The sequence below is a fragment of the Pogona vitticeps genome, chromosome 5 (assembly GCF_051106095.1).
Source record: "Pogona vitticeps strain Pit_001003342236 chromosome 5, PviZW2.1, whole genome shotgun sequence".
Classification (NCBI taxonomy): domain Eukaryota; kingdom Metazoa; phylum Chordata; class Lepidosauria; order Squamata; family Agamidae; genus Pogona; species Pogona vitticeps.
Genome location: NC_135787.1, coordinates 14,174,307 through 14,199,931, shown reverse-complemented (window position 1 = coordinate 14,199,931; position 25,625 = coordinate 14,174,307). Strand labels below are relative to the sequence as shown.

At 42.9% G+C, this 25,625-nt stretch overlaps 1 protein-coding gene across 9 annotated transcripts in view; it reads right to left on the bottom strand.

The window, feature by feature from the left end:
* AFF1 (ALF transcription elongation factor 1) overlaps positions 1-25,625 on the bottom strand; it is a 168,289-nt gene that overhangs the window by 76,145 nt on the left and 66,519 nt on the right. For 8 of the 9 annotated variants that reach the window (XM_078394547.1, XM_073001989.2, XM_073001991.2 and 5 more), the window contains 2 exons: positions 15,854-15,974; positions 13,155-14,039 (listed from right to left, as the gene is read on the bottom strand). The exons of the other annotated variant lie outside the window; for it this stretch is intronic. In XM_078394547.1, coding sequence (XP_078250673.1) covers positions 13,155-14,039; positions 15,854-15,974 — 1,006 coding nt within the window. The remainder of the gene's footprint in view (positions 1-13,154; positions 14,040-15,853; positions 15,975-25,625) is intronic. 9 annotated transcript variants of the gene reach the window in all.

The following is a 25,625-nucleotide window of genomic DNA, read 5'->3' as shown; positions in this document are numbered from 1 at the left end:
GTTTAGCGTCAACGGACCTTGATTGGTAGGGATGGACCTTGGTGTTGAGCTTGGTGTTGTAACGGTGCCGGGGTCGATGACTTGGATTTACCAGAGGACAGGAACTGTGTTGCTGTAATGAAATGGAGCATGCGTCCATGGACCAGGATGGATATTGAGGATCGTCGATATCAGAGCCTGTATCTCTGCTATCTTGAAATGGAGGTTGCTGATGCGATGGCATAGCAGTAGAATAAATGGACACTGGCGATGCCGAGTGTGAAGAGTGATTTCCGTCATCTATTGTAGTAGGAAAGTATTGAGAAGCTGGGGCTGCAAAAGCCTCACGTGTGGATGAAATCTGCAAGATGTTTCGAGATTTTTTCTATACCAAGTGGGGAGCAGGTTGAGGTATAGGAACCTTTCGGTGACGTGGCCGCCTCAACACCGATGGTTGTCGAGAAGTAGGCCGACTACTAGATGGTATTATCGAACCGGGTAAAACACCTAGTCAACTAGTCAGTGCAGTTTGTCAAGCAGAGCACTGGTCGGGGCAAATGTCAACCTGATGTGCATGCTGAACGTGGGATTGAACCACACGCGATGAAGCGAGCTGTCGAGTTTGTTGATGTCGACAGTTCTGGTTAGGGATTGGCGGGCGATCTGAGGGCATCAAATATGGAATGGTGTCGAGCCATTTAGGATGGGAATCCTCGGTTGATGGAATAACCGAAGGATTGCTGGAAGAAATGGAAGGTTGTGGACTGGGAGGAGATGACATTAGTCAGTCGACTCTATCATCCCATTCCGGAGACTGAGAACAGGGTTGATGGGATGGAGGTCTCTCGTCATCTGAGGGAGATCCGACTGAAATCGATTCAGAGAGTTGTTGGATGTCTGTAGGATTACTGTTTAGCTCATTTAGGAGGAACAGGCCCCAGAGCTGGAGCAGTTTCAGTAGGTCTCTGATGTTTAGAAGTTGTTTTCAAAATCGAGGACTTCTGTATCGAGGGTTTCGATTTGTGTGTCTTCGAGGTCTTAGACGATGCAGATGGAGAATCGGAATTAGCTGGTGTAGCCGACAGACGTTGTTTTGATGATTCAGTAACGGCTTTTTCCATTACTTTGGTTTGGAAAGTGGCCCTACAGGGAGGTTGGGCCATTTGAACTGGTTGTAAGGATTGTTCCCAAAGTCGGAGTTTTAGCCTCGAGAGGCGAGATCGAAGAACTCCACGCTTAAAATTTTTGCAATGGCTATTGGAGGAGGTTTGATGTTGTTCTCCCAAACAGAAAAGGCACTTAGCATGTCCGCCGTAAAGTGGGATCTTATTATCAGACAACACACTGCTTAAACGGGCCCAAAGGGGCCATGAATAGGACAAATAACTGAGGAGAAAAACCGATTATTGAAGGGGGGTGCTGCAGCTGGAGGCCAAGTGAGGGGTAAGGGAAAAAAATCTCTGATGATAATGAGTTTAATCTAATAATTTAAAAGAAAAAGATTGAGAATTGGAAGGAATCAAGAATAAGCTCTCTTTCTCTTTTACTCACAGAAGCAGAATTATGAGGCTCTCAACATGACTGCTGAAAGAGGACGCTTGGCGCCAAGGTGCTTATATGGGTGGGGAGGGGCATATTCTAATGTGTTCATTGCTACCACAGAAGCTCTAGAATCTTCCAATGAGGCTCCGCGCAGGCGTGAATCACCCAGGGTGTGATTCACAGAGGCCATGAAGAAGAACCCTAGTTCAACATCAATTCCTGTCCAACAGATTTATCCACAAAATAAGAAATGCATGCACATCTGGAAGCAGAAAGGAAGTGTGCACACCTAAGGGAAGTAAACAACCTTTGGTCCTTAGGCCTTTCAGCACGCAGCATAGGACTCTAATGACAATAAGGACGGGGGAATGAGAGTATGTTCTTTTTCTGTTTCCTCCTATCCAGGAGCCAGCTTTGTCAACATTCTCTCACTCAGAGGATGATTTCCCAAAAGACACTCCCTGATCCAGCCTCCTCAATGTCTAAGACAAAAATCAGGTCAAGCTGTTTAACAGTCCAATGGACCTGACAAATAACCATGCTACAGGTTTTCATAGCCAGTATCATGTATCAGTTGGACATAACTCTGGTGAGACAACATCTGCTAGTATATGTTGTCTCAGCACAGAGAAAATAGGGATATCCTTTATTTAATAGGGACAATCTCAGCTAGCAGGAATAGTTGGAACTATCCAAGGTACTGTCTTCATTTGCCCTATGCGGAAGGGAGCTTTCTTGACTTTGCTCTATTCTACTTTACCTGCTTGACTTCGACTGTGCCTACCATGATTTGATTTCTGTTGCAGTTTCAAATACTCCCAGAAAGTGGTCATGTTGATGCCACACGCCCCTCTACATGAATCAATGTATCACCAAAATTCTTCTGCATCTGTTTGAAATTTCTCAGCAACAACACAATATCCTTGTGGTTGCTTGCTCCCCCTAGACTCAACCAAAAAGAAAAATTAACTTTGAAGTTAGCAGTGACTGTCCTCTACTGTGCCATACATCCCATAATGGGCACATTCTTTCAGAAGAGGGTCACAATGGAAACAACTTCAAGAATAACTCAGACATTTTTGCATGAAATTAATGTAAAGTCTGTATCATCTGCACATCACCAGCCACTTGCTCCCTTTACGGTGTGGATTTCCCATGTCAAAACAGTGACATGCATGAGCAGAAATCTTCACACAAAGTTAAACTTTCTATTAGAGCACACTTCCCTGGAAGCAAACAGCTTCTGTTTTATTTGAATCCACTTTTTAAATAGGTAGCAACCCTGCCTAACTGATCGACTTTTTGCTGGGTTATCTGCACAATTTTCTTCGGCTTTTTGTAAACGGATGGTAAAGGCATCCAAACCTGAAGCCTATCAATTATCTGCCATGTTATTTACAAAGGAAGATCAGGAGGAGTGGCGCAGCTCTGCCTCTGCCTCTAAAGCCATCCTTGTTTACGAACCGCTTAAGCAGGGAATTCGTTTCTACCTGTTTGCTCAAGCCAGATGGCCCTCTCACAAAGACGTCCTTCCATTGGCTATTTATAGATGGGAGTAAACACGACATCTGGCTGCAGCTTCCTCTTTCTACCCCTCCACAACCTGCCTCGCCTCCCACCCCAAAATCTCTTCCCCTCTTAGAAAACACCACGAATAGCCACGGTCAATTTGTATTGTGTGGCGTTGGGGGGGGGAAACTTACCTCTGTGAACATGTCTCCCTGCCTTCCTACATGGCAAGAGAGGTTTCCTGTTTTCATACATTCCCTTGTCAGCTGTAATCAGTGTCAATACGGCAAGCTTCTTTTCTGCTGGCAGCTGGAATGGTAACCCTGACAGGAAAGAACTTTTTTCATCTCTTCCCTCACACTGAGCCATGCGAAGCCAAGCCAGCGCTCCTAGGCATAACTCCCTTGGCTCTTCTCCTAAAAAAACGCTCCCTCAAGAGCACGGTTGCTAAGCAATATTTGCAGTAGCCCCCACTGCTCCTTGTACAACAACTGTCCCTCCGGCAGTTTTGACTTGGGCAAAGGACGGTGCAAGAGAGCTCTCGGAAAACAGGAGGAAAGGCACGCCGGCGAAGACGTTTCGTCTGGTCTCCTCTAACGGCTGATTTTGCTACATTTTTATTGCCAGTATTAAAAAAAGAATGAAGAAGCTACGGCTGCATCAGAGGAAGGCGCGAGAAGGGGGGAAGCAAGTCTTCTGCTCCAGTGGGAATCACCTACAAATGCACACATTGCAAAATAGCTTTTTCCCTCTTTTTATATTTATGCATTTAAAATTCATTTATTTAAAGACTGATTCTCAGCTTTTATATTAACCATTAAATAATTAACTATACATACACCAGTTACAATGTATTAGTAATACTTTTCATTTTATTTATTAATTTTTTAAAAAAAAACATTTTTATTAAATCATTCATTTATTTGACTTTTTATACTGCCCATCTGGCTGCCAAGGCCACTTTGGGCAGTTTATAACATAATGTTATGAACTTCCCAGTGAACCTAATTACTATAGAAATCAAAATTAAAAACATATACACAACACAAAATTAAACCCATGTGCAGTAAGTATGAAAACCTTTTCCCTCCAGAACTGGCAATTTCCATTAGGACTGGCAGCTGTTTCTTACAAAATGGGATAGTGTGTTTGTGCCCCACACCTACGCTCAAGAGCGAGACTTATTTACAACTGTCAGCCTCTCTTTTCTCATTAATACTTTGAAGGCAACCACATGGAGAAAACATGACGTTCTTCAGGCCCTGCTTTCCCTCAAAGTTAAAAACGAGGGTAAGTTTAGATGTTATGCTGTTTACCACTGTTTTGCTACATTTTCAGGACAATACTATGCATACCCTGTTTCCCCCCAAAATAAGACCTAACCTGAAAATAAGCCCTAGTAGGATTTTTCAGGATGCTCATAATATAAGCCCTACCCCAAAAATAAGTCCCAGTTAAGTGAAACTATACAGAGTTGTCCTCCACAATACACCACACAAGCCCCAAGACATAAATGTAACATGTAGGATAGAAACTGAGGTCCTGGCCTCACTAACCCTCAGCTGCCCCTCCAGAAAAATTAGATGCTAATCAGAAATCCAAAGTTAAGAAAGTGGTGAAGAGAAGGGGTGCCTACCTGTGCAGGTAAAATGGGATTTTGCATTTCTAGACATGTCTCGAGATTACCCAAAAGTAGCCAATGGGTTAAGAGGTATAGGCAAAGGGATATTTGTAACAATATTTATGAGAGATGCCCCATGATTTTGGCCTGTATGTAGCATGACTTGATACTTATTAGCAAAATAGAGTAGATCAACTGTATGATAATACACATCACAATGTGGCAAAACATACTGCCCAAAATCTGGTATGACTTAATGCATGCTTAAAACCATTTACCATATTTTTTGCTCCATAAGATGCACTTCCCCCCCCAAAGGAGGAAAAGTCTGTGCGTCTTATGGAGCGAAGACCCTTACGATGCTCCCCCCCCACTCCCCACGGGGCCAGCGCGGGCAAAATTGCCAGCTTCCAGGTGGGGGAGTGTTGCAAGGGTCCTGGAAGGCTCACTCGGACCCTTGCAACGCTCCCTCCACCACACCCCATGGGGCCAGCGTGGGTGAAAACGCCAGCTTCTGGAACTCTTTGAGGCTTGGAAAGCTTCAGAAGAGTCCCAGAAGGTGGCGATTTTGCCCCCTCTGACCCCGGGGGGGCAGGGTGAGTCGCTAAAGGGTCCTGGAACACACCCTAGGACCCTTTAGAGACTCACACTGCCCCCTCGGGGGTCAGAGGGGGCAAAATCGCCACCTTCTGGGACTCTTCTGAAGCTTCCCAAGCCTCAAAAGAGTCTCAGAAGGTGGCGATTTCGCCCCCTCTGACCCCAGGGGGGCAGGGTGAGTCTCCAAAGGGTCCTGGAACACACCCTAGGCTTCCCAAGCCTCAAAAGAGTGCCAGAAGGTGGCAGTTTCGCCCCCTCTGGCCCGGCCGGGGGGGCAGGGTGAGCTTCCAAAGGGTCCTAGGGTGTGTTCCAGGACCCTTTAGAGACTCACCCTGCCCCCCCGGGGTCAGAGGGAGCCTTGGGTAGCTTCAGAAGAGTCCCATAAGGTGGCAATTTCGCCCCCTCTGACCCTGGCAGGGGCAGGGTGAGCCTCCAAAGGGTCCTAGGGTGTGTTCCATAAGACGGACCTCTCCATAAGGCTCACCAATTTTTAGAAGAAAACAGATTATTTTTTCCTGTTTTCTTCTCCTAAAAATTTGGTGCGTCTTATGGAGAGGTGCGTCATATGGAGCGAAAAATACGGTATATAATCACTAGAATCAAGTATGACTGACTCTGTGCTGGATTGGTGCCCTTTGTGCTAGTAAAAAGGTAAAGGCAAAGGTTCCCCTTGACAATTTTTTGTCCAGTCGTGTCTGACTCTAGGCGGCGGTGCTCATCTCCGTTTCCAACCCACGGAGCTAGTGTTTGTCCGCAGACAATCCTCTGTGGTCATGTGGCCAGTATGACTAGACACTGAACACCGTTTACCTTCCCACCAAGATGGTACCTATTTATCTACTCGCATTTTTGCATGCTTTCGAACCGCTAGGTTGGCGGGAGCTGAAACAAGCAACGGGGGCTCACTCCGTCACATGGATTCGATGTTACAACTGCAGGTCTTCTGACCTTGCAGCGCAGAGGCTTCTGCAGTTTAACCTGCAGCGCCACCATGTCCCTTGTACTAAAGGACATTAACTGTATGAAAATTCTACCCCACATAATATAGAATCATAGAATAATTGAGTTGGAAGGGGCTTATAAGGCTACACAGTCCAACCCCCTGCTCAACGCAGGAATACAAATCAAAGGATATCTGCCAGGTGGTTGTCTAGGTTTCTCTTGAATACCTCCAGTGTTGGAGCATTCACCACCTCTTGAGGTAATTAGTTCCACTGTTGTACTGATGTAGCAATTAGAAAGTTCTGATGTTCAGCCAAAATCTGGCTTTCTGTAACTTGAGCTCATTATTATATACCCTGCACTCTGGGATGACTGAGAACAAATCCTACCCCTCCTTTGTATGACTATTCAAGTACTATTCAAGTACTTGAAAAGTGCTATCGTATCTCCCCTTAGTCTTCTCTTCTCAAGGCTAAAACATGCCCATTTCTTTCCATCTTTCCTCAAAGGCTTGGTTTCCAATCCCCTGATCTCTCTTGTTGCCCTCCTCTGAACTTGCTCCAGTTTCTCAGCATCCTTCTTGAAGTGCGGTATCCAGAACTTAACACACTACTTAAGATGAGGTCTAACTAGTGCTGAAAAAAGAGGGGACTAGTACTCCATGGGATTTTGATTTTACTTCGGTTAATGTAGCCTAAAATAGCATTGGCCTTTTTTCCAGCCAAACTGCACTGATGGCTCATATTCAAATTGAGATGTACAACAATTCCAATTTCTTGTAATTGCACATTTTGTGTTGGTTCTTCCCCAAGCTATAGAATTTTGCACTTATCCCTGTTAAATTTCAATCAGTAGTTTTCAGCCCAGTGCTCAAGTCTAGAGAGATCTTTTGGAATTTTGTTCCTGTCTTCCAAGGTATTACTTATTCCACTCAGTTTTGTGTCATCCACAGGTTTCATAAGTATTCCCTGAATTCCCTCATCCAAGTCATTAATAAAAATGTTGAAGGGCACCAGGTCCACAAGTGAGTTTTATGGTTTCCCACTTGTTATCTTCTCACAGTCTGTGAAGGAACCACTGATAAGCACTATCTGAGTATGATTCTGTAACCAACTGTGCATTCTCCTGACACTCGTGTTATCCACACGTTTTGTCAATGGCTTTGCTGAAGACAAGATATACTATGTCCACAGCATTCCCACCATCTACCAGAGAGGTTACTCAATAAAAAAAATAGATCAGATTAATCTGTCAGGATTCGTTCTTGACAAATCCTTGTTGGCTTCTAGTTATTATTGCATTTAATGTACTTGTAGTGTGATTACTTTATAATCTGCTTCAGAATTTTCCCTGAGATTGATGTCAGGCTGACTGGCTTATAGTTTCCAGATTCCTCCTTTTAACCTTTTTTTGAAGACAGGGACAATGTTAACCCTCCTCCAACCATCCAAACTTCACTCATCTTCCATGATATCAAGAAAATAAAAGACAGTGGTTCTGAGATCTCTTCAGCCAGTTCCTTCAATATTCTTGGATGCATTTCAAAACCTAGTCCTAAACCATTTAAAAATATCAAGAGCTTAAGCCCCTTGAACACACAATATCTACAAAGAGAATTCTGTGGCACCTTTAAAATGAACACATCTCAATCCTCAATACATCATTAGAAGACAATATTTAAAAGTTAAAAACAATAAATATACAAATATTTCAAAAGAATCAAAGAAATATCACACTAAAAATGGTTTTTAAAAAATCAACACCAAAAACACAGGCAAAAGTAAGAAAGTACAAAAATCCATTTAAAACCTCCTTTCAAACTAAGGGAAAGCCTTCCTGAAGAGGAAAGTCTTTGCCCACTGAAGGACAATGAAGATGGGGCCAGCCTGACCTCCTGTGGCAGGGAGTTCCAGAGTCTGAGGGCAACGACAGAGAAGGTCCGCTTCCATGTCCCCACCAATCGCACCTGAGAATTGGTAGGATGAAGAGAAAGGCCTCCTATGATGATCTTAGCACCAGAGCAGGCTCATAAAAGGAGACACAGTCCTTGAGACGGCTTTGATCCAACTTGTTCAGGGCTGCGTAGGTTAGAAACAGCCCTTTGACTTGTACACAGAAACAGACTGGCAGCCAGGGGAGCTTCGGTAACAGGGGGGTTATGTGATCCCTGTAACTAGCCCCAGTTTGCAATCAGGTTGTCACATTTTGGACCTGCTGATGTTTCAGGACACTTTGCAGAAGCAGCCCCACATACAGCATGTTATAGCAATCCATGAAGCAGATCAGGCTTCATCAATGGGACACCCTTCACATGGGGTATCCAGAAATCCTCATCACTCTTGCCCATTCTGGCTGGCGGGTGATGGAACCTGCAGTCTAGCATACCTGCTAGGTGTTGGACAAGCAAGGCTGCTTAAACCCCACCCCCATTTCCTTTTTTTAAAAAAACTAACTTTTCTGGACTATAGTTACACTTAAGATGCTCAGATCCCAAGAACAGCACCTTAACAGCGTAAGCTTCTTTCTACCCGTTACATCTGCTCCAGCACAGAAACAGTGTAGGCATTATACTTGTGAAGGAGATCAGCTTCCCTGTGGCATGTTTCCCACTCAAGAACTGTACCACTTGACACAATTCCCCGTACAAATTAGATATGCTCCTCCAGGCGCGACAGAGCCTGCCACTGATATGGATTGCTTATGGCAGGCCAGAACAACACAAGCCTTAAGCTGTATTGAACAGTAAATACAAGAAAGACAAAGCAGGGAATGTGGCTTGTTTGTGGAATGCCCAAGCCCTTTACTGCATGAATAACAGACCAGGGAAGATGAATCTGCGGCCCTCCAGATGTTGTTAGACTGCAACTCCCACCATCCTTCACCAGTGGTAATGCAGCTTAGTTCAACATCTGGAAAACTACACATTCCCTACTCTGATCTCAGCATAGACCACCTCCCCATTTATACTATGTGACATAATCTGGCAAACACTGAGCAAGTCTGTTTCAAGTGTCCTAAAATTAGATGCCTTGTGCTAACACAACAGTGTTGTTATACTTGAATCTTCCATTACCCACCTAGTATTTCAACAAGTCCCATGAAGTGCTCAATAAATATAACAAGGAAAAATAAGCTTCTTGCAGGCAGAACTCACTCTGACTGAAAAAGAAACCTCCGGGCCATAAAACCTCTTTCTTTCAGCAAGGGTGTCAGATTTAAATTATCTCCAAATGCTAATTTTTTTTAATGCTATGGGTCTACATTCTGAGGCGTTACAGACAGAACATGGCCATAAAATATACATAAGGAGCAGGGAACTTCCAGTATTCAGATACATGTAGGACCATCCTATCCACATTTGTGGGCTTGTAATATATATGCCTGGAGAAAATACAGTTTTCACTTGGAGTAGCACTAGAGCTTCTTGCTTGGTTGGTGTCTTCCTCCCACACCCCTGTCCCATATACAGCCGTGCTCCGCTTAACGATTGCCCTGTATAACGACAAATCCACTTTACGACAATTTTTTTGCGATTGCAATTGCGATCACAAAACAATGTTTTAAAATGAGGTTTTTTCGCTTTGCGAAGATTGGTTCCCTGCTTCGGGAACCGATTCTTCACATTACGACAATCAAAACAGCTGATCGTCGGGTTTTCAAAATGGCCACCAGGTGCTCAAAATGGCTCCCCGCTGTGTTTTTAGATGGATTCCTCGCTCTACAGCCACCAAAAATGGCTGCCCCTATGGAGGATCTTCGCTGGACAGTGAGTTTTCAGCCCATTGGAACGCATTGAACGGTTTTCAATGCATTTCAATGGGCTTTTTTATTTCGCTTTACGATGTTTTTGCTCTACAGCGATTTCGCTAGAACAAATTAACATCGTTAAGCGAGGCACCACTGTATGTCCTAACTGGTTAACACAAGTCTGCCATGTTTATACAAATGCAGTGAGACCAACTGGCTGACCTGCTTGATTAAATCGAAAACAAAGATCAAATATTAAATAAACATATAATTTTGTTAAGTTACATGTACTGTTCTGTGATCACAGCAGCTATTTAATAGGGACATGAAGTTCCCATTCTCTCATCAGAGCAGTTATGAAACTAACATAGTCTTCAAGTCATATTTATAACATAAACATTGCTAGCTCATCTTGAAGCAATATTTTCACTTGTTGTCAGAACACACAAAAATCAAAGCTGCATTTTAAAATGTCAAAAGAGGACTATCAAAAATTCAAATTATTCTCTTTCTTTCTCTGTCTCTCTTTTGAAGTGTTCCTTATTACTTATTTACTGTAATTGAACAGTGTGGAGGACGAGTCCTGACTGGCTACTTGAATACTGATGGTGGTGACAATAAAATTTGCATCATCAGAAATACTTGTATAAATGCAGTTTTAATGCAAAATGAGTCATTACATAGTCACTCACAGTGGATTAACTGACTCTAAAGGAAAGCCAAGTCCTCTGTTAAATGAAAAGGCTTAACTCCTTAGTGCTGCCATGAGCAGAGGTTGCCAGCAATTACTTCACAGCTGCAGGTAACGCACAGCCCTTGAACACTAAATGAGCCAGTCCATATTTGAGAAAAGAAATTATGTCAAGGGAATCACAGTGGAGACACAGCATTTTTTTTTCCTGTGGCTTTCAAGAACAGTAGAGAAAAAATCCTAATGGCTTTAGGACTCAACAGCAGCAAATTCTATTGGACACTGACATCATTCTAAACCTATTATCTGGACAAATAATGAAAGAAAGGGCTTTCTTTCAGCTTCCCAAAGACAAGAATTGCTCTGACCTTTTCCCTCATGGTGTTATATCAGTAACTGAAAATATTTTTGTTTTGGCAGGACAATTTGACAATGATTCAAGCCTGCGGGGGGCCCTCCCCTTTTCTGGTCTCTGTGTTTTTGTTTTTATTCTGCGATTTTTCCTTTGTAGCATAACTATTTTATAATAGCGTTTAATCTGCTATCTTACTTGTTGTGGGTTTTTTGGGCTCTTTGGCCGTGTTCTGAAGGTTGTTCTTCAGTCTCTGTGGCCGGCGTCTTCAGAGGACTGGAGTAGGAACTCTGTCCATGCTCTGTTGCTGTTTGTTGGATAGTTGAGTATTTATAGCTGTGGGAACAGTTTTTGTCCTTTTCAGGAGATAGGGTGATCAGCATGTTTTTGTTGTGATAAGGGGGAGAGATTATCTGTCACTGTGATTGATGGGTTTCGTTAGCTGGTATTTTTTGTGCAATGATGCCTGGTCCTTGTGGCTGGGTAGAGTTCGTTGACCTTTTGCAAGCTGTATTTTTCAGTATTTTTCAACTTTCCAACAAACAGCAACAGAGCATGGACAGAGTTCCTACTCCGGTCCTCTGAAGATGCCGGCCAAAGAGACTGGCGAAACGTCAGGAAGAACAACCTTCAGAACACAGCCAAAGAGCCCAAAAAAACCACAGCAAGCAGCAGATCCTGGCTGAGAAAGCCTTCGAGAATGCACTGCTATCTTAGCTTCCTTTGGTGGGTTCAGTTTTTGAGACTAAGTTGGGAAGCGAGTGTTCTAAATAAAAATGCAAAACCAGAAATATTTGATCTGATTGTAAAAATTATTCATTCAGATTTTCATTCTTTGGTGCTTGGTTCTCCTAACAGTGCATTAAAGCGAAACCCCGGACTCCTGTTTTAGACTAATCAATACAGAACTACTGCTGCCTAACTACAGATACATAGTGCTGATTACCAGAAAAGGCACACCAAACTCTTCTCCAAAACCAAACATCACACATAAAACAAAATACCCAATATCACACACTAAACAAAATACGAACCTAGGGTAGTGTAATTGAAACTCTACCTTTGGACCACTTTTGGCTGCTCTTCACCATAAAATGCTTGGCAGACATGGAGGGAAGGTGCTTATATAAGATGATAAAGACTTCGTAAATTCTGGTGAACAGAATGAAACCCAGCTGTGCTCACTTCTATTCTACTGAAGTCCCTCTGCCTGCACTTTACTTGCCTCCAAATCTTACTCCTGCTGCACAGATTTCCAGTTTCCAGCAGGAGGACTTCTCCTGACAAGGACCCAAAGTTCCAGAACCTCTGCCAGAAAATGATGTAGACAGTGCAGGGTCCTCACCTGGAACTTGGCAGTTCCAGTGATTGAAAGGAAGAGATGATGCACCAGGGACTATTGCCTTTGACTGCCTCAAGATGAATTCTAAGCTCTTAGATAGAGGCAGAAAACAAGTGAGCAGCTTATTGAATATTAGCTTGAATGCTTAGAAAGCCACAAGACACTTATGAATGGAAAAGTGAACATCCGAGGCTTACCACGATGTTAATTCGTTCCACGAAAATCGCTGTCTTGTGAAAACATTGTCGTGCGAAATGCGGTTCCCCATTGGAATGCATTAAAATCCATTTAATGTGCTCCAATGGGGAAAAAATCATTGTCTTGCGAAAATCGCCCATAGGAAAACCGTCTTGTGAAGCTTTCAAAATCGTCGTCTTGTGAAAAACCGTCCCTAAAAAAACCATTTTGAGAAGGACGAACTCAGCTGTCAAAATCGTTGTCTTGCAAAAAACGGTTCCGAAAAAAAAACCCATCTTGCGAAGCATGGACCGAGACATCGTCTAGCTAAAATCACCCATAGGGAAAACCGTTTTGCGAAGCACTATAGCGATCGCAAAAACCCATCGTCTTGTGAATAAACCGTTTTGAGAGGTAACCGTCTAGCGAGGCACCACTGTATGTCCACAGAATTTCATTACAATCAGCATAGTTTGTGCAATATATTCAGCTTTGATGACTCTATTAAAAAATAACTAATGATCCCTTTTCTACTTGTTGTTATGGCCACCCCTCCACTAAATCAGAAGAAATAAATACAACTATCGCTTTTGCTGCAGACCAGAAGTCAAACAACACCGCCACGCCCCCAAAAAAGCAAAGTAATTTTACCAACCTCAAGTGGTTCGGCAGGTATTTTCAATTTAGGCAAGTTGGTCTTGGGATTGGCTTTTAAGCTGGTTATTTTCCCATAGGATGGTTCACGGTATTCCTTGGGAAGTGGCTTGAGTTCCGGGGACTCATCTGGTGCCTGATCTTGACCATCCATTGGTCTAACGTAGGCAGTTGGTTTCTGCTGTATTGCACTGGGTTTTGATGACAGGGATGATGGAAACGTCTGGCTGGAAGGCTGGGCAGCAGGAGCCGCAGCGGAGGTCAAACCATCCCGAGTCTCGTTATCACACGCCCCAGCCACCAGCTCTTGAGCAGGAGTGCTTTTCTGCCCGTGGTTTTTGTTGTTGTTGTTGTTGCTGCTGCTGCTGCAAGGCCTGGAATTGACGCGCTGGCTGGAATGTAAAGGTGACAAAGGTCCTACCGGGGAAGACAAGCTCGACAGCAAGGGGGAAAGTTCCAAAAGGGAGGCCTGCACCTCGCGTGCAATATCTTCTTCAATGCTTCTTTCACTTTTCTGCTGGTGCCTGTTACTCGGGACTTCCTGAGTCTTGCTGCTGCTCTGCTCCTGTCCTCGTCTCTGGCTGCTGGACATCCCACCACTTTGCAAGGTCGGCTCAAGCTTCGGGTGAGCCTTTTGGTAGTGAGCTGGGTTACCTGCAGGAGGAGCGCCCGCAGGAAGCGGTCCCAAGGGCTTGTAAGGATGGCTGCTGTTGTGGAATGAGGGGGGTAAGACGTTGCTGGTCTTGTCAGGGAACAGTGGGCGACCTGGCTTGTGCGGAGAGATCAGGGACATGACACTGCTGGGCATCCCAATGAGCTCCTTCATCTCTTCATAATTGCCAAACATTTTCTGAAGTCGGTTGGACAGCTCATCTGCTTTGTTGATCTGAAACAGGTAATGAGACACCACAGAATGGAAGAGAGGGAAAGAACTGAAATGCAGGAACTATTGGTAAAAAATGACATGTGGAGGAAGGATGAAACTCGTGGATCCCATTAAGAGAGAAAAATAATCATGTTCTGTCCAGTCAATTCTGCCCTATGGCAATCCTTTTCAGGCTTTTTCAGGTAGAGAATACTCAGGTGTGGTGTACCATTCCCATCTTCTGGGGGCACTTGAGACTGTGCAGCTTGCCCAAGGCCACACAGGCTGGCTCTTTTACCTGGAGGCACAGCAGGGAATCAAATTCCCAGCCTCTGGCTCCATAGCCAGCTAACTAAACTATTAAGTGATCTTGCTAATCAATTAGCAGCAAAGGCTCCCATTACTCAAACTTTTTCAAGAAGTGAAATAACATCAATTTGGAGCAATTCTTCAAGGCTGTCACACAATGCAGCAAATACAAATAGGCCCACAAATTATGAAGGGCATCTTCAGCTTCTAAAAAGATTTTGCTATTAACAGAGCTGAAAGGACCCAAGCCACATCCAGACATTTCTCTTTACATAGTACAGTAGCTGCCAAAAGATGTAGAAGGGAGGGGAGCTCCTTAAGTAAAACCAAAATACAAATAACTGAATATGTCTCAGGCATTTCAATAAATGCAGTGAAGTTATGTTAAATAAATAAATGGTTTATTTAAAAATTCAATTCAAAATAATAAAAGCCAAGTGTTTGGGGTATTTTAAAGTCCCAACACTTATCTACCCACTGGAAAAACTGCTGTACTGCAGCCGAAACTGTGCTCTAGACCCAGAGTTCAATCCCAGGTAGCCGACTCAAGGTTGACTCAGCCTTCTATTCTTCCAAGGTCAGTAAAATAAGTACCCAGCTTGCTGGGGGGGGGGGGGCAATGTGTAGCCTGCATAATTAACTTGTAAACTGCCCAGAGAGTGCTTGAAGCACTATGGGGCGGTATATAAGCAGCACGCTTTGCTTTTTTTGCTTTTCGGTGATTTCTAACTCACTCAGCATAGCTTAGCAGTAACAGATCAAAATATTTTTCTATGCCCTGTTACAAGTGATAATTTGGAAATAGCAAGATTGAATCTGGGACATTTACAGGCGAAATGCATGCTCTGCCATTGTGTTGTAGGCCTCTGCACATTTTCATTTGTATGTCCTGAAGTAAAACAGTTTTGTCCCTAAAACAGATTGGAAACCGGAGTGGGCCCAAGGGACCAATTTTTCTGCCCATAGGATCTCTTAAAAGAATCATAAATGACAAAAACGGTCCCCTTGTGCTCCTGAGAGTGGGGGCAGGACAGCAAAAGGTGACTGGAAGTCTACTTCCAGATTTGACAAATGGCTACTACGGCGTGTTAAATGGTGTGAGGAGGTGGAATTTATTTAAAAGATGAATTACCAATTCTTGAGGCTTCTGGGAGTAGTGGGTCACCTTTCTCTTCCCCCCCCAAAAAGAATCAAGGGGAGGGCTGTAGGGGCAGAGGGGGTTGCACATAATGTCTGGGCTAGACCATGGCCCACCTCTGTTCTAAAGGGCAAGGGAGAACATCAAGTATCACACCTGCAGTTTCCATCTCAACTGGCCAACATGGCCAGTGATCCTATAGTCCAAAACATCTACAGCATGTTGGGGAAGTCAATGTGGAGAAAGGGTCTTCAAACCCATAACTGGAGCAAGACATCACAGGCAGCCACAGTGGCTGCCCTAGAGATCATCTGTTTGACAGGGCAAGGACTCTTGGCTATGTTGTGCACAGTCTGCCTTGCAACCTAACAAGAGGTGGCAGAGTTACCTTGTAAGGTTCTCCAAAGAGTGGGATATTTGCAGGGAATGTCTCTCTTTCTTGGTGAGCTTCCTGATTCCTCCTCTCTTTTGCTTGGATGCGGAGCAAATTCCTGTCTTCATTGTACAAGCTGTTGGGACAAGAAGAGGGAAATTTACTACCTAGTGTTTCGGTCTCCAACACAGCGAAATGATATGTTTGGAGAGTTGCAAAGGTTGAGTCATTAAACAAATCAGGGTGATTGTAGAGGGTTCTGATCTTCCACAACAACACAAACATGCACCCCTAAGCATTTATGGCAGGCACGTCAAGTCTGCAACATCCTTGGGTGTAGAAAGAGTAAAACAAAATGCTCCAGCAAGCCTATTTTCTGAGATCCTGATGTAAGGGTTTAATGTGGCTTTCTGAAGAAGTATTAAAGTTCATATATCTCAGTCATGGTCTTTATTACAGAGTACAGGGAGGCAGCTCCTGTTGCCTGTTTTGCATCTTGTTAACAGGCAAACTAGTGGAAGGGGGAACCATTTTTCCCCTTTAGCCCTTGCTTATTGGAAATGTGCCAAAGTGGAGCTGCCTTAGAACAAACTTGATAGGATTTTCAAGTTATACGAGGTACTGTATTTAAGAAGCTCTACCAGTGCCACCACTGCCCCCCCCGGTGTTTCTATGCCCAAGCATCAATTTGAACCCAGGTCTCCTGCATCCTAGTCTATCCACTACACCACAATGCATAGGCATCCTTCAGTCCTGAGAGACTATGGTAACATGCTCTGAATCGAAGAGTGGCCTCTCCAGAGCATGAAGCCTGGGTAAAGTAATATGGAGGATAGGCTGTTACCCAAGCAGCAGATCCCCCCTCTCCACATTGCTGAAATGATCAAATGGAAAGGCAAGAGCCAATGCAGCTGGTTCCAGCAACGTCGCAGGAGTTGGCAGAACGACACATGCTGCCTTCGGGACTCCAGCTCCGGATTTTGCCTCTAGGTTAACTCCTGAAGCCTTTTTCATGAGTGGATATAGCCACAAGGCAGTGGAGGTTTGAAATCAGAGTTTTCCTTCTCCTAGATTGGCTTCCTTCCATGGCTGACGAGCCCCACCTACCCACCACAATGGCTCCCCTAGAAATATAATCCCTGTTCAAGAACAAAAATGTGGTTCAGGCCTTGGTAGAGATGGGGGCAATTCGTATTTGTATACGAATACCCCTGCACAGGTGCACTCACCTGTCTGCCGCCGGCACTGGCTCCGTTGTCCCTTCCAATCACTGGACTACAACTGCCCTCTGATCCTAGCTAGAGACGTTGAGCACTGTAAATCTGACACATCTGGAGGGTTCCTAGTTTAAAAAGACAGCTAGTCTAGCACAGGAACTACCTATTTCTGTTCAAATCCTGCTACAAGGAGGGCTCAGGAGTTGCAAGGAAGAGATGTTCCTCCTTTCAGTTGCTTCATGTCCTGTGGAAACTCCCAGACTTTGTTGCAATAAGGAATTTAAAGTCCCTTTCAAGTATATGTGAGCACTTGATGTTGCCCGTGAGATTGACTGCTGTAGCATTTTAGCATCCATGGAAAAATATACAGAGTTCTGACAATACATTACAACCAAGATGTCTTCATCAAATGCCACCCTAACTCTATTTTAAAGACTTCAGAAAAAAGGAGAGCAGATTGCTACACAAGTTAATTGAAGGAACTGTCCCCAACCTCCAAATACTGATGAATGTATACTATGTACTCATATTCAACACCATCTACTTTCCTACAGAGACCTCTGCCTGGACAGGGGAAGTCTGGAGTCACTTATCCATATCTTGGTAACCTCGTATTTGGAACAAGAAGCTGCTTTTGAGAAGCTTCTTTCACTTCAGAATGAAACGGCAAGATTTCTAGCTGGGACTCGGCCAGTCACGTTCCAACTCTGCAACAGTTTGATCAACAAAGTCCTTTACAGCTTGGGACTAAGATGCCCATAAGAAAGACTGGTCTCTCTATGTGCAGCTACCCAAAACTTGAAGTTCTTATTTCCCAGCCTTTCTCCAGAGGCACTCATTGGTGCTGTATAGTTGGGGCTACCAGGAAGATGGTTTTGTTACTAGTGGTATCGGTACACTTTCTCTGGCAACCAATCTACTGTTATTCTAACATATTTTTTTCTTTTCCCAAGCAGTTTAATCAGATTCATTCCTAACGAGTTTCACTTCTGCCATTTATTTTTGTTGTATGTTGTACTATGGCCCTTTGTGATTATATGCCTTTTAATTTGTTTTTATTCTTATTGTAAGGTGCTTTGAGAACATGGCTACATGATGACATAACAGATCCTGAAAATAAAAGTAAAATAAAATGGCCCGCTGTAGTCATTCTGAATAGGAACAATGAGATATTCAGCGATACAGTTGTGCCTGAGATGGAACAGGGAATTATACCAGTCTTCCTGCAGCTTAAATCCATTCTTGTTTGTTTTGGAACATTCCACAACTCACCAGCCCTTATTTTTTTTGCCCAGATTATGAAAACGGCAACAAACCCATTTACTTATTGGTTTTCAGGCTTGGACCGAACCTGGAGTTTTTATTACTCACAGTTATGCACTGGGAACAAGAAAAACAGACCATTGCCTTTTCCATGGTCTTCTGTGTAAGCAGGCTCATGAGAAGCCCCAGAATGTTGATTTGTTCAAAAGCAACTGCTGTGTGTGAACCAGAGCATTTAAACCAACTGTTATTATTCTCTTATCAACACAAAGCAGAGAAGACAGACTTGCAATGCCAGGAGACAACTGTGTTATATAAGAAAACTGGCACTGCTTTACAGGGCTCGCAAATTGATTGTACCCATTTTCCAACTTGTATATATCAACCTTTGACACAATTAAGTAGAAAAAGAGGCTGCAATAGCCTCATTAAATTCAGCAAGTCAAAAGCAATTTACTGGTAGACTTGGTGTCTTGCAATTAATTCTCGGCTAGCAGAAACTGCAGTTTTTAGCTATATTAATTTACAATACAACAATAGTTCTGTATTATTAAATAAGCATGCTTAAATTATCAAGAGTTCAATTGAACTCTATCCAAAGTACATGGATTTAGGAATGCAACTAATGTTGGTAAAGGAAAAACTTAACACATCTTATTTCAACTTTATTTAACAGAAGTGATGGCAGGGGGAGGTTGAGAGATTTCACTGGGAAGCATAAATCTAATTCTTAATCCTAACTAGAGTAGACCCACTGACTGGGGTTTACGTAAACTCTAACTTGTCATTTAGCCACTGATTTAATGGGTATTACTCCAACTGGAACTAAAAACTGGATTTTGGCCAGAATGTTTACTCAGAGACTGGTTGATAATCTAAAACAACTGCACCACTTCAGAGTATGTTAAACAAATCTGTTTGCATATACAGTGGTGCCTCGCTTAGCGATGTTAATTGGTTCCAAAAACAACATCGCTATGGGAAAACATTGCTAAGCAAAACACCATTTCCCATAGGAATGCATTGAAAACCGGATAATCCGTTCAAATGGGAATGGATTACCGTCCTTAAGCGAAAATCGCTAAGCGAAACAGGGGGACCTAAACTGTCATCGCTAAGTGAAGCAAGGTCCCAAACATCGCTATGCAAAATTTCCCCATAGGAAACATCATTAAACGGAGCACAAGATCGCTCCAAAAACCTCATCGCTAAGCGAATACATTGTTAAACGAGGCAATCACTAAGCGAGGCATCACTGTATAAAACAATTTTAACTGTTCGGACAATTACATTAAGTCAGGAATGAGAAATTTCATCGGGTTGTGCATGTATGGTGAGCTGAATTCTCCCACCCTGACTTGTTTAGGGGGGGCACTTTTCCTCCAGAGCTGCAAGTTAACTTCAACTGAAGCAACTCTAGAGTATAAGAGAGTATCAGAGAGACCCCCAACACCACAGAGCTGTCCAAGAGTAGAAGACAGTCTTTCACCTGCGAACACTCAAGAGCTAGACAGCAAGATTGAAAAGACTGCTTTACGACACAATTTACTAATTCAAAAGTACAGGTGTTGACAATGGTCAATTAAGGGGAAACTACATGAGGCTGCAAATGAGCCAAAGGACTACAATGTCTATGTGTTAGGCCCATTAACTGATCAAGTGACCTTTTAGAAACTGTCTATTTTATGTTTCTTTTTCACATGATCCATGCATAAATGTGGTAGACAACGACAGAGCATTATTATTAGCAGTTTTAGCTGCATTTTACCACACACATCCAATGCCAAGTCAACAGGACTATATTCTGCTTAGGAATGCAAAGAATTTTGAATTAATAACAGAAGACATGGAAACATGTCAGTAAGAAGACACCCAGTTTGTTTTTATTGGAAGATTCAAAGGTGAATGACTTCACGGAAGGAACAGTAAGAATACTGCAGAAGTGTTTCTGTGGAAGAGAAGGCTCTCTGGTAGACAGGGTTTGTTTTATCTACTAGTTTGAATCTCAGAGTGGTTTACGTGGGCTCACCAATTTCCTTGTTCGCTGTGAAAAAAACAATGTGCTATTAATGGGAAAATACAGTAAACCTTTACATTTGGGTTTTGACTCAGGGAGTCATAAAGAGAACATCGCTCTACATACAGATAGGAGTGTTTGCCCAGGTTGCAATCTTAGCATTGTGGGTCATCAAGGACGTACTGACCACAGAAGCTACAAGTCACAGAACAGTTATGCAGATCTAAAATAAAAACTTTAACACAACTACTGCTCTACCTCATTCAGGCAATGCTATCCTCTACTCATAACTCTCCTTCATTTTTTGGCTAACATCACTGTCCATTTTCTTACCATGGAAAATCCAGTGGGGTCTTGACTTACGAACGACCCTACTTGCGAACAATTCAACTTACGAATCCGCCCGATAGAGAAATAAGGACTCGACATACGAACTTCCCTCGAATTACGCACAGGAAAAAAAGTGCCCCCTCCCTCCCCTTAGAGGCTTCTGGAGGGGAAAAAAGGGTCAGAAACTTAAAAATAAATAAAAGAAAGTCACTTACCAGGCCTCGGTAGCCCCCTAACTGCAAGAAAAAGAGCAGCAAACAGCTAAAAGCCAACACCCAGCAGGGAGCCTGGCAGCCATTTTGTGCTCCTCTCCCCACCTAACAGCTGATCAGCTGACTCTGAAGAGGCTTCCCAAGGCTTGCTCAGCACCTAAAAAGGCTGAGGTGTGAGTTCCAGACTCCTGCCTGTGTGTCTTTGTGCTGAAAAAATCAGCACAACATGCTTTAAAACATGCTTTAAAATTGGCTTCGTTGGGAAAAAAGGTTTCAAAAGTGCTTTGCAAACTGTTCCCTGCCTCCCCCACTTCTTTCCTGAACTTTTCTTGACCTAAGAAAAAAAAGTGGTAGAAGGCGGAATAGCAGCTTCCTATTAGTTTCTATGGACGGAAAAGAGCAGATACGGATTAAATGGTTTTCAATGCATTCCTATGGGAAATGCAGATTCGACTTACAAACTTTTCGACCTACAAACCGCCTTCCAATACGGATTAAGTTTGTAAGTAGAGACTCCACTGTAGGGCTAAGTTGCCCTATGCGTAGCAAGCTTTTGGACCCTTCTTGGCCAAGTTCTCTCTTGATAATATTCCATAGACTCTCTCTCCAGGGCCCCTATGCAGGTTTTCCTCCTCTCCCACCCTAAACCTCTGCCTACTTTCTTGCTCTGCAGAGCATTGCACAAGGCAAAGCACTGTCACCAGTTCCTGCTACCGATATTCACACATTTGTTACAGCCTCAGTGTATTAAAAAACAGGAGAAATGAGAATGGTAGGAGTGAGCAGCAGAAAATGCGAAGGTTCTTCTCCAATAATACTAGATTTGTGGTCTGCTCTAGTTAAACAGGAAGTCTGCACTACCGCCATAAAGTTTCCATGCCACACATGGATGGATGGAAAGTGGAAGAAGTAGAAACCAAGTACAAGTGGCAAAGTCAATTTCAATGGCTTGCTAAATAGATGCACAAACAGGCAGGCTTCTAGAATCACTTTGCTGGGAAGAGCACTCATGGATGTTGCGGTCCTAAGGTAAATTAGCCGTGTTTTATTTCAACCTGCCACTCTACCATTACCATGGTAACTACAAACTGGGCACAACAGCTGACTATCCTTTTCTCGCATGGAGAGGCCACTTACTTGCTTTGCAATTCTTAAAAGGGAAATATTTCGCTAATGAGCAGCTGCTGTCTTCCCCCACTTCTGACTGGGCGGCAGTTTCCTGCAATGCTGGAAAGCTTGCATACTTGTTCTACCACAGTGGCTTTTCCAAACCCATTCCTTTGTTAATTAGCTGCTCCGCAAAACACAGAAGCTTTTACTACTCTGAACTGCTAAGTATCTCCTCTGTTCAGCTCTCACCTGGTGCATTTACAAGATCATCACAAAGATTATAACTGCATAAAAGTCAATTATTTTCCTCTTACTCTCACCCTACTTCCCAGAAGGGAAGGAAGAGCTTTAAACTAGAATTTGAGAACTGAAGTTGGCCCAGGGAGGGACCATAATTTGTAAAAAAAAAATTGTTATGTGTTAGTACATGTTCTCACAGTTGTATGATTTTGTTTAATAAAATTGTAAGGAAAAAAAAGATTTCAGTCAATCAATATTTCATTTTGCCTGCTGAAGCAGAAAATGCTAATATCAGGAGGACCCAATAAATTTGATAGTTTCCTGAAAACCTGCGTCAATGCTGAGGACAAAATGGCTTTCAAAAATAGATGCAAAATTTCCCAAAACTTAAGAAAAAAAACCACGTTTAAGATTGAGAGATTCATCACACTTTTTAAAAAATACATCCATTACTTTGAGACACTGGCATGGGTGGTTCTAGAACAGATGTGGACACAGCATACTCTTTTCTTAAGAGAGGCTTAATGAGTTGTTGTTTTTTAATCTGTGCTTGGTAACATCTTCGTTCAGGGCTTCCCAAAGTGTGCGCGGCAGTGCCTTGAGGTGCCACCAAATTCAGCCAGGGGCACTGAGGCACCTTTTGTCTCTTTGTCGAGCTGGCACTTCTTTGCCTCCATGTTTGCCCTTCAGCCCCTTGCTGCTCTGCCACCACCGACGCTGAAGGGAGGCACGAGTCAAAAAGACTGCGAATCACTGCCTTCGTTAAAACCAATAAAAATGTCACAAAAACATACACGATTTCAGGTTCTTCCGGACTCTTCACCAGGCTACTGGTACCAAAATCAAGGAACATGGGAGGAAAAAGACAATATTTTTGTTAAAAAAATCCAAACATTGCCCCAGATGTGGTCATTGTGTACACCTTTACAGGTAGAAAACCCTTTCTGATAAAGGTTAAGATTGAGAAAGTAGGATGATGACAGCAGCGGAGCTATTCCAAACAACGTTGCTACAATTTCTGTGCGCTCACCGAATGCACGGAAGAAGCCATATGTATCCCCTACTAGCATTTTGATCAAGTGATTCTCAACCTCTAGTCCCCTAGAGTTGAAGTGTAACACATTTCTAGAACCACAGTTCGAGAACTGCTGATTCGGAGGGCAAGAGAAGAGCTTGCTAATCCACCAAGGCTTTTAATAGGGGACAAATGACAACTCGTTTTATTTCTTCTACTGTTGTTTTTACTGCTGGCTGATGTTTGAATTGTGTGTTTTCACATGCTTTCTTTGTTTCTTTTATGTTAGCTGCTTTATTCTGTATCCGTCAAAAAGAAAGCAAGTGGCCAAAGTTACACTGACTAAACTCATTTAAAAAGCTACTGAGTGTTATAGCTGAACATTTTGACAGATTTGGATTTTAACATTTCACTCTTTCTTCTGAACAAAAAGCGCCCAGAGCAAAATCTCCACCATTGTTGCAACTTCTGTTCACATATCCATGGCCCATGAAGTGTTTATGGTTTCTAAACTGTACCCAGATTTACAGACAGTTGCCTGCAGCAAAAAACAAGGGTGGAGAGAAAATACAAAATGTGCATCATGTTTCCTTTTTAGAACATACAGCACCTCTTCCTTCTAAAGATTAAGGAGGTACATTTCCTTTTAATACAACAGCCGGAAACCATGAGCCTTAATCAAACCCTTTTCTCATTAATACTGTAACTTTTCCAGCGTGAGAGGCAACTGATTAAAGTTCCTCCAAATCAAGGGTGGGGTTCTCCCTCTACCTTTTCATATTTTTTTTAATGAGTAGCAAAATTGTCTACTGATATTTATCACCAGATTAGTCATGGAGAATCTAGTTCTGCTTCTCAGTAAAACGTCTATGGGAAAATTTCTAACATGGAAGAGCCGGCAGCCAAAGCACCAAAAAATGTGGTATTGCTGTGAAATTCAGTCCATCTTCCTTCCTCACAGGTTTCTAAATTTCCTTGCCTTTCCGTTTGCCCTTTTTTGAACATGACATAGTGCTTTCTGCTCCAAGCCTTGTTGGAAGATTTGCATTTAGCTATCCAAGTTTACTGCTTCCGCATAGCTGACGTGATGATTTTCAACATTCTATGATGAAACCCAACATTTATGGTCATTTCTTGTGCTTGAAAATATTTCCTTCTCCATCCTCCTTTGCCTTGGGACTTAAAATCCCCCTTGAACATCAACAATTATGACTAGATACACTGAAAAGGATGGGTATTTCATTACTTCTTGCAAACTAGGACCGGTGTTTTAGTTGTCTGTTTGTTTAAAACATTTTTACCTCATCTTTCTCATTAAAAAAGGACCCAAAGCAGATTATATCTTTAAAGGTAATATTTGAAGCTAAAAAACATAAGTTAAAAAAAAACCTAAAATGGACCAAACAAATACCACTCTAAGAAACAGTAAATAAAAGCAACACCAAAAACACATTCAAAGTGGTGAGCTGCAACAATCCATCTAAAAATCCCACTCATGCAGCCAGTCACTGGGGGAAAGCTTGCTGGAAGAGAAAGGTCTTTGCCTGCTTGAGGAAGGACAACAACGATGGGGCCAGTCTGGCCTCCTGTAGCAGGGAGTTCCACAGTCTGGGAGCAGCAACGGAGAAGGCCCTCTTCAGTATCCCCATCAAACACACATGTGAAAGTGGTGGATCCAAGAGAAAGGGCTCTCCTGATTATCTTACTACCCAAGCCTAAAATGGATATGTGTTTCTCAAGGCACTGTTAGCTTGTAATAGATATCATCCTTCACCTGAGACTGATTTCTGAACCTGGCTCAGATGATCTTTGACCTGTAAGTGCACCCTCCCACCAAAAGCAGGATGTCAAAGCAGAATAAACCTAAAAGCAACCCAGACATTCACCATTTAGCACCTTAGCATTGATTAAACAGAAAACTATTGTATTTGGAAAGGTGTAAATGACAAGGTGAGTAAGAGGTACATAGCACTTACCACCCCTAGACTTTGAGGATACTGAGGGTGGAGATGCTTTGTTATAAAAAAAGGAAAACTGATAATGCTTGCCTTCCTGTTTCATATGCAAAATGGTTAGAATTAGAGGATCTGCTTAATGGAGGGTCTGACAAGCTAGAAGACACCTCCAGGGCACTGGTATGTTGTTTTGTCCCACTAGCCAGAGCTCTACCAAGTAGATTTCCAACTGTATTATCTTCTGATGGATCAGTCTGCTGGTTTAAATGCAGGAGCAAAACTATTCTATATCTCAGCAGGGCAGATCAAAAACAAAACAAAGGGAGAAGAGAGCGAGCTAGCACAGCATACAAAGGATGGAATGTGCTTACATGCAGCCAAATTGGGAGGGTTAATTAGCACATCAAAGTACTAGACAACAAAGGAGA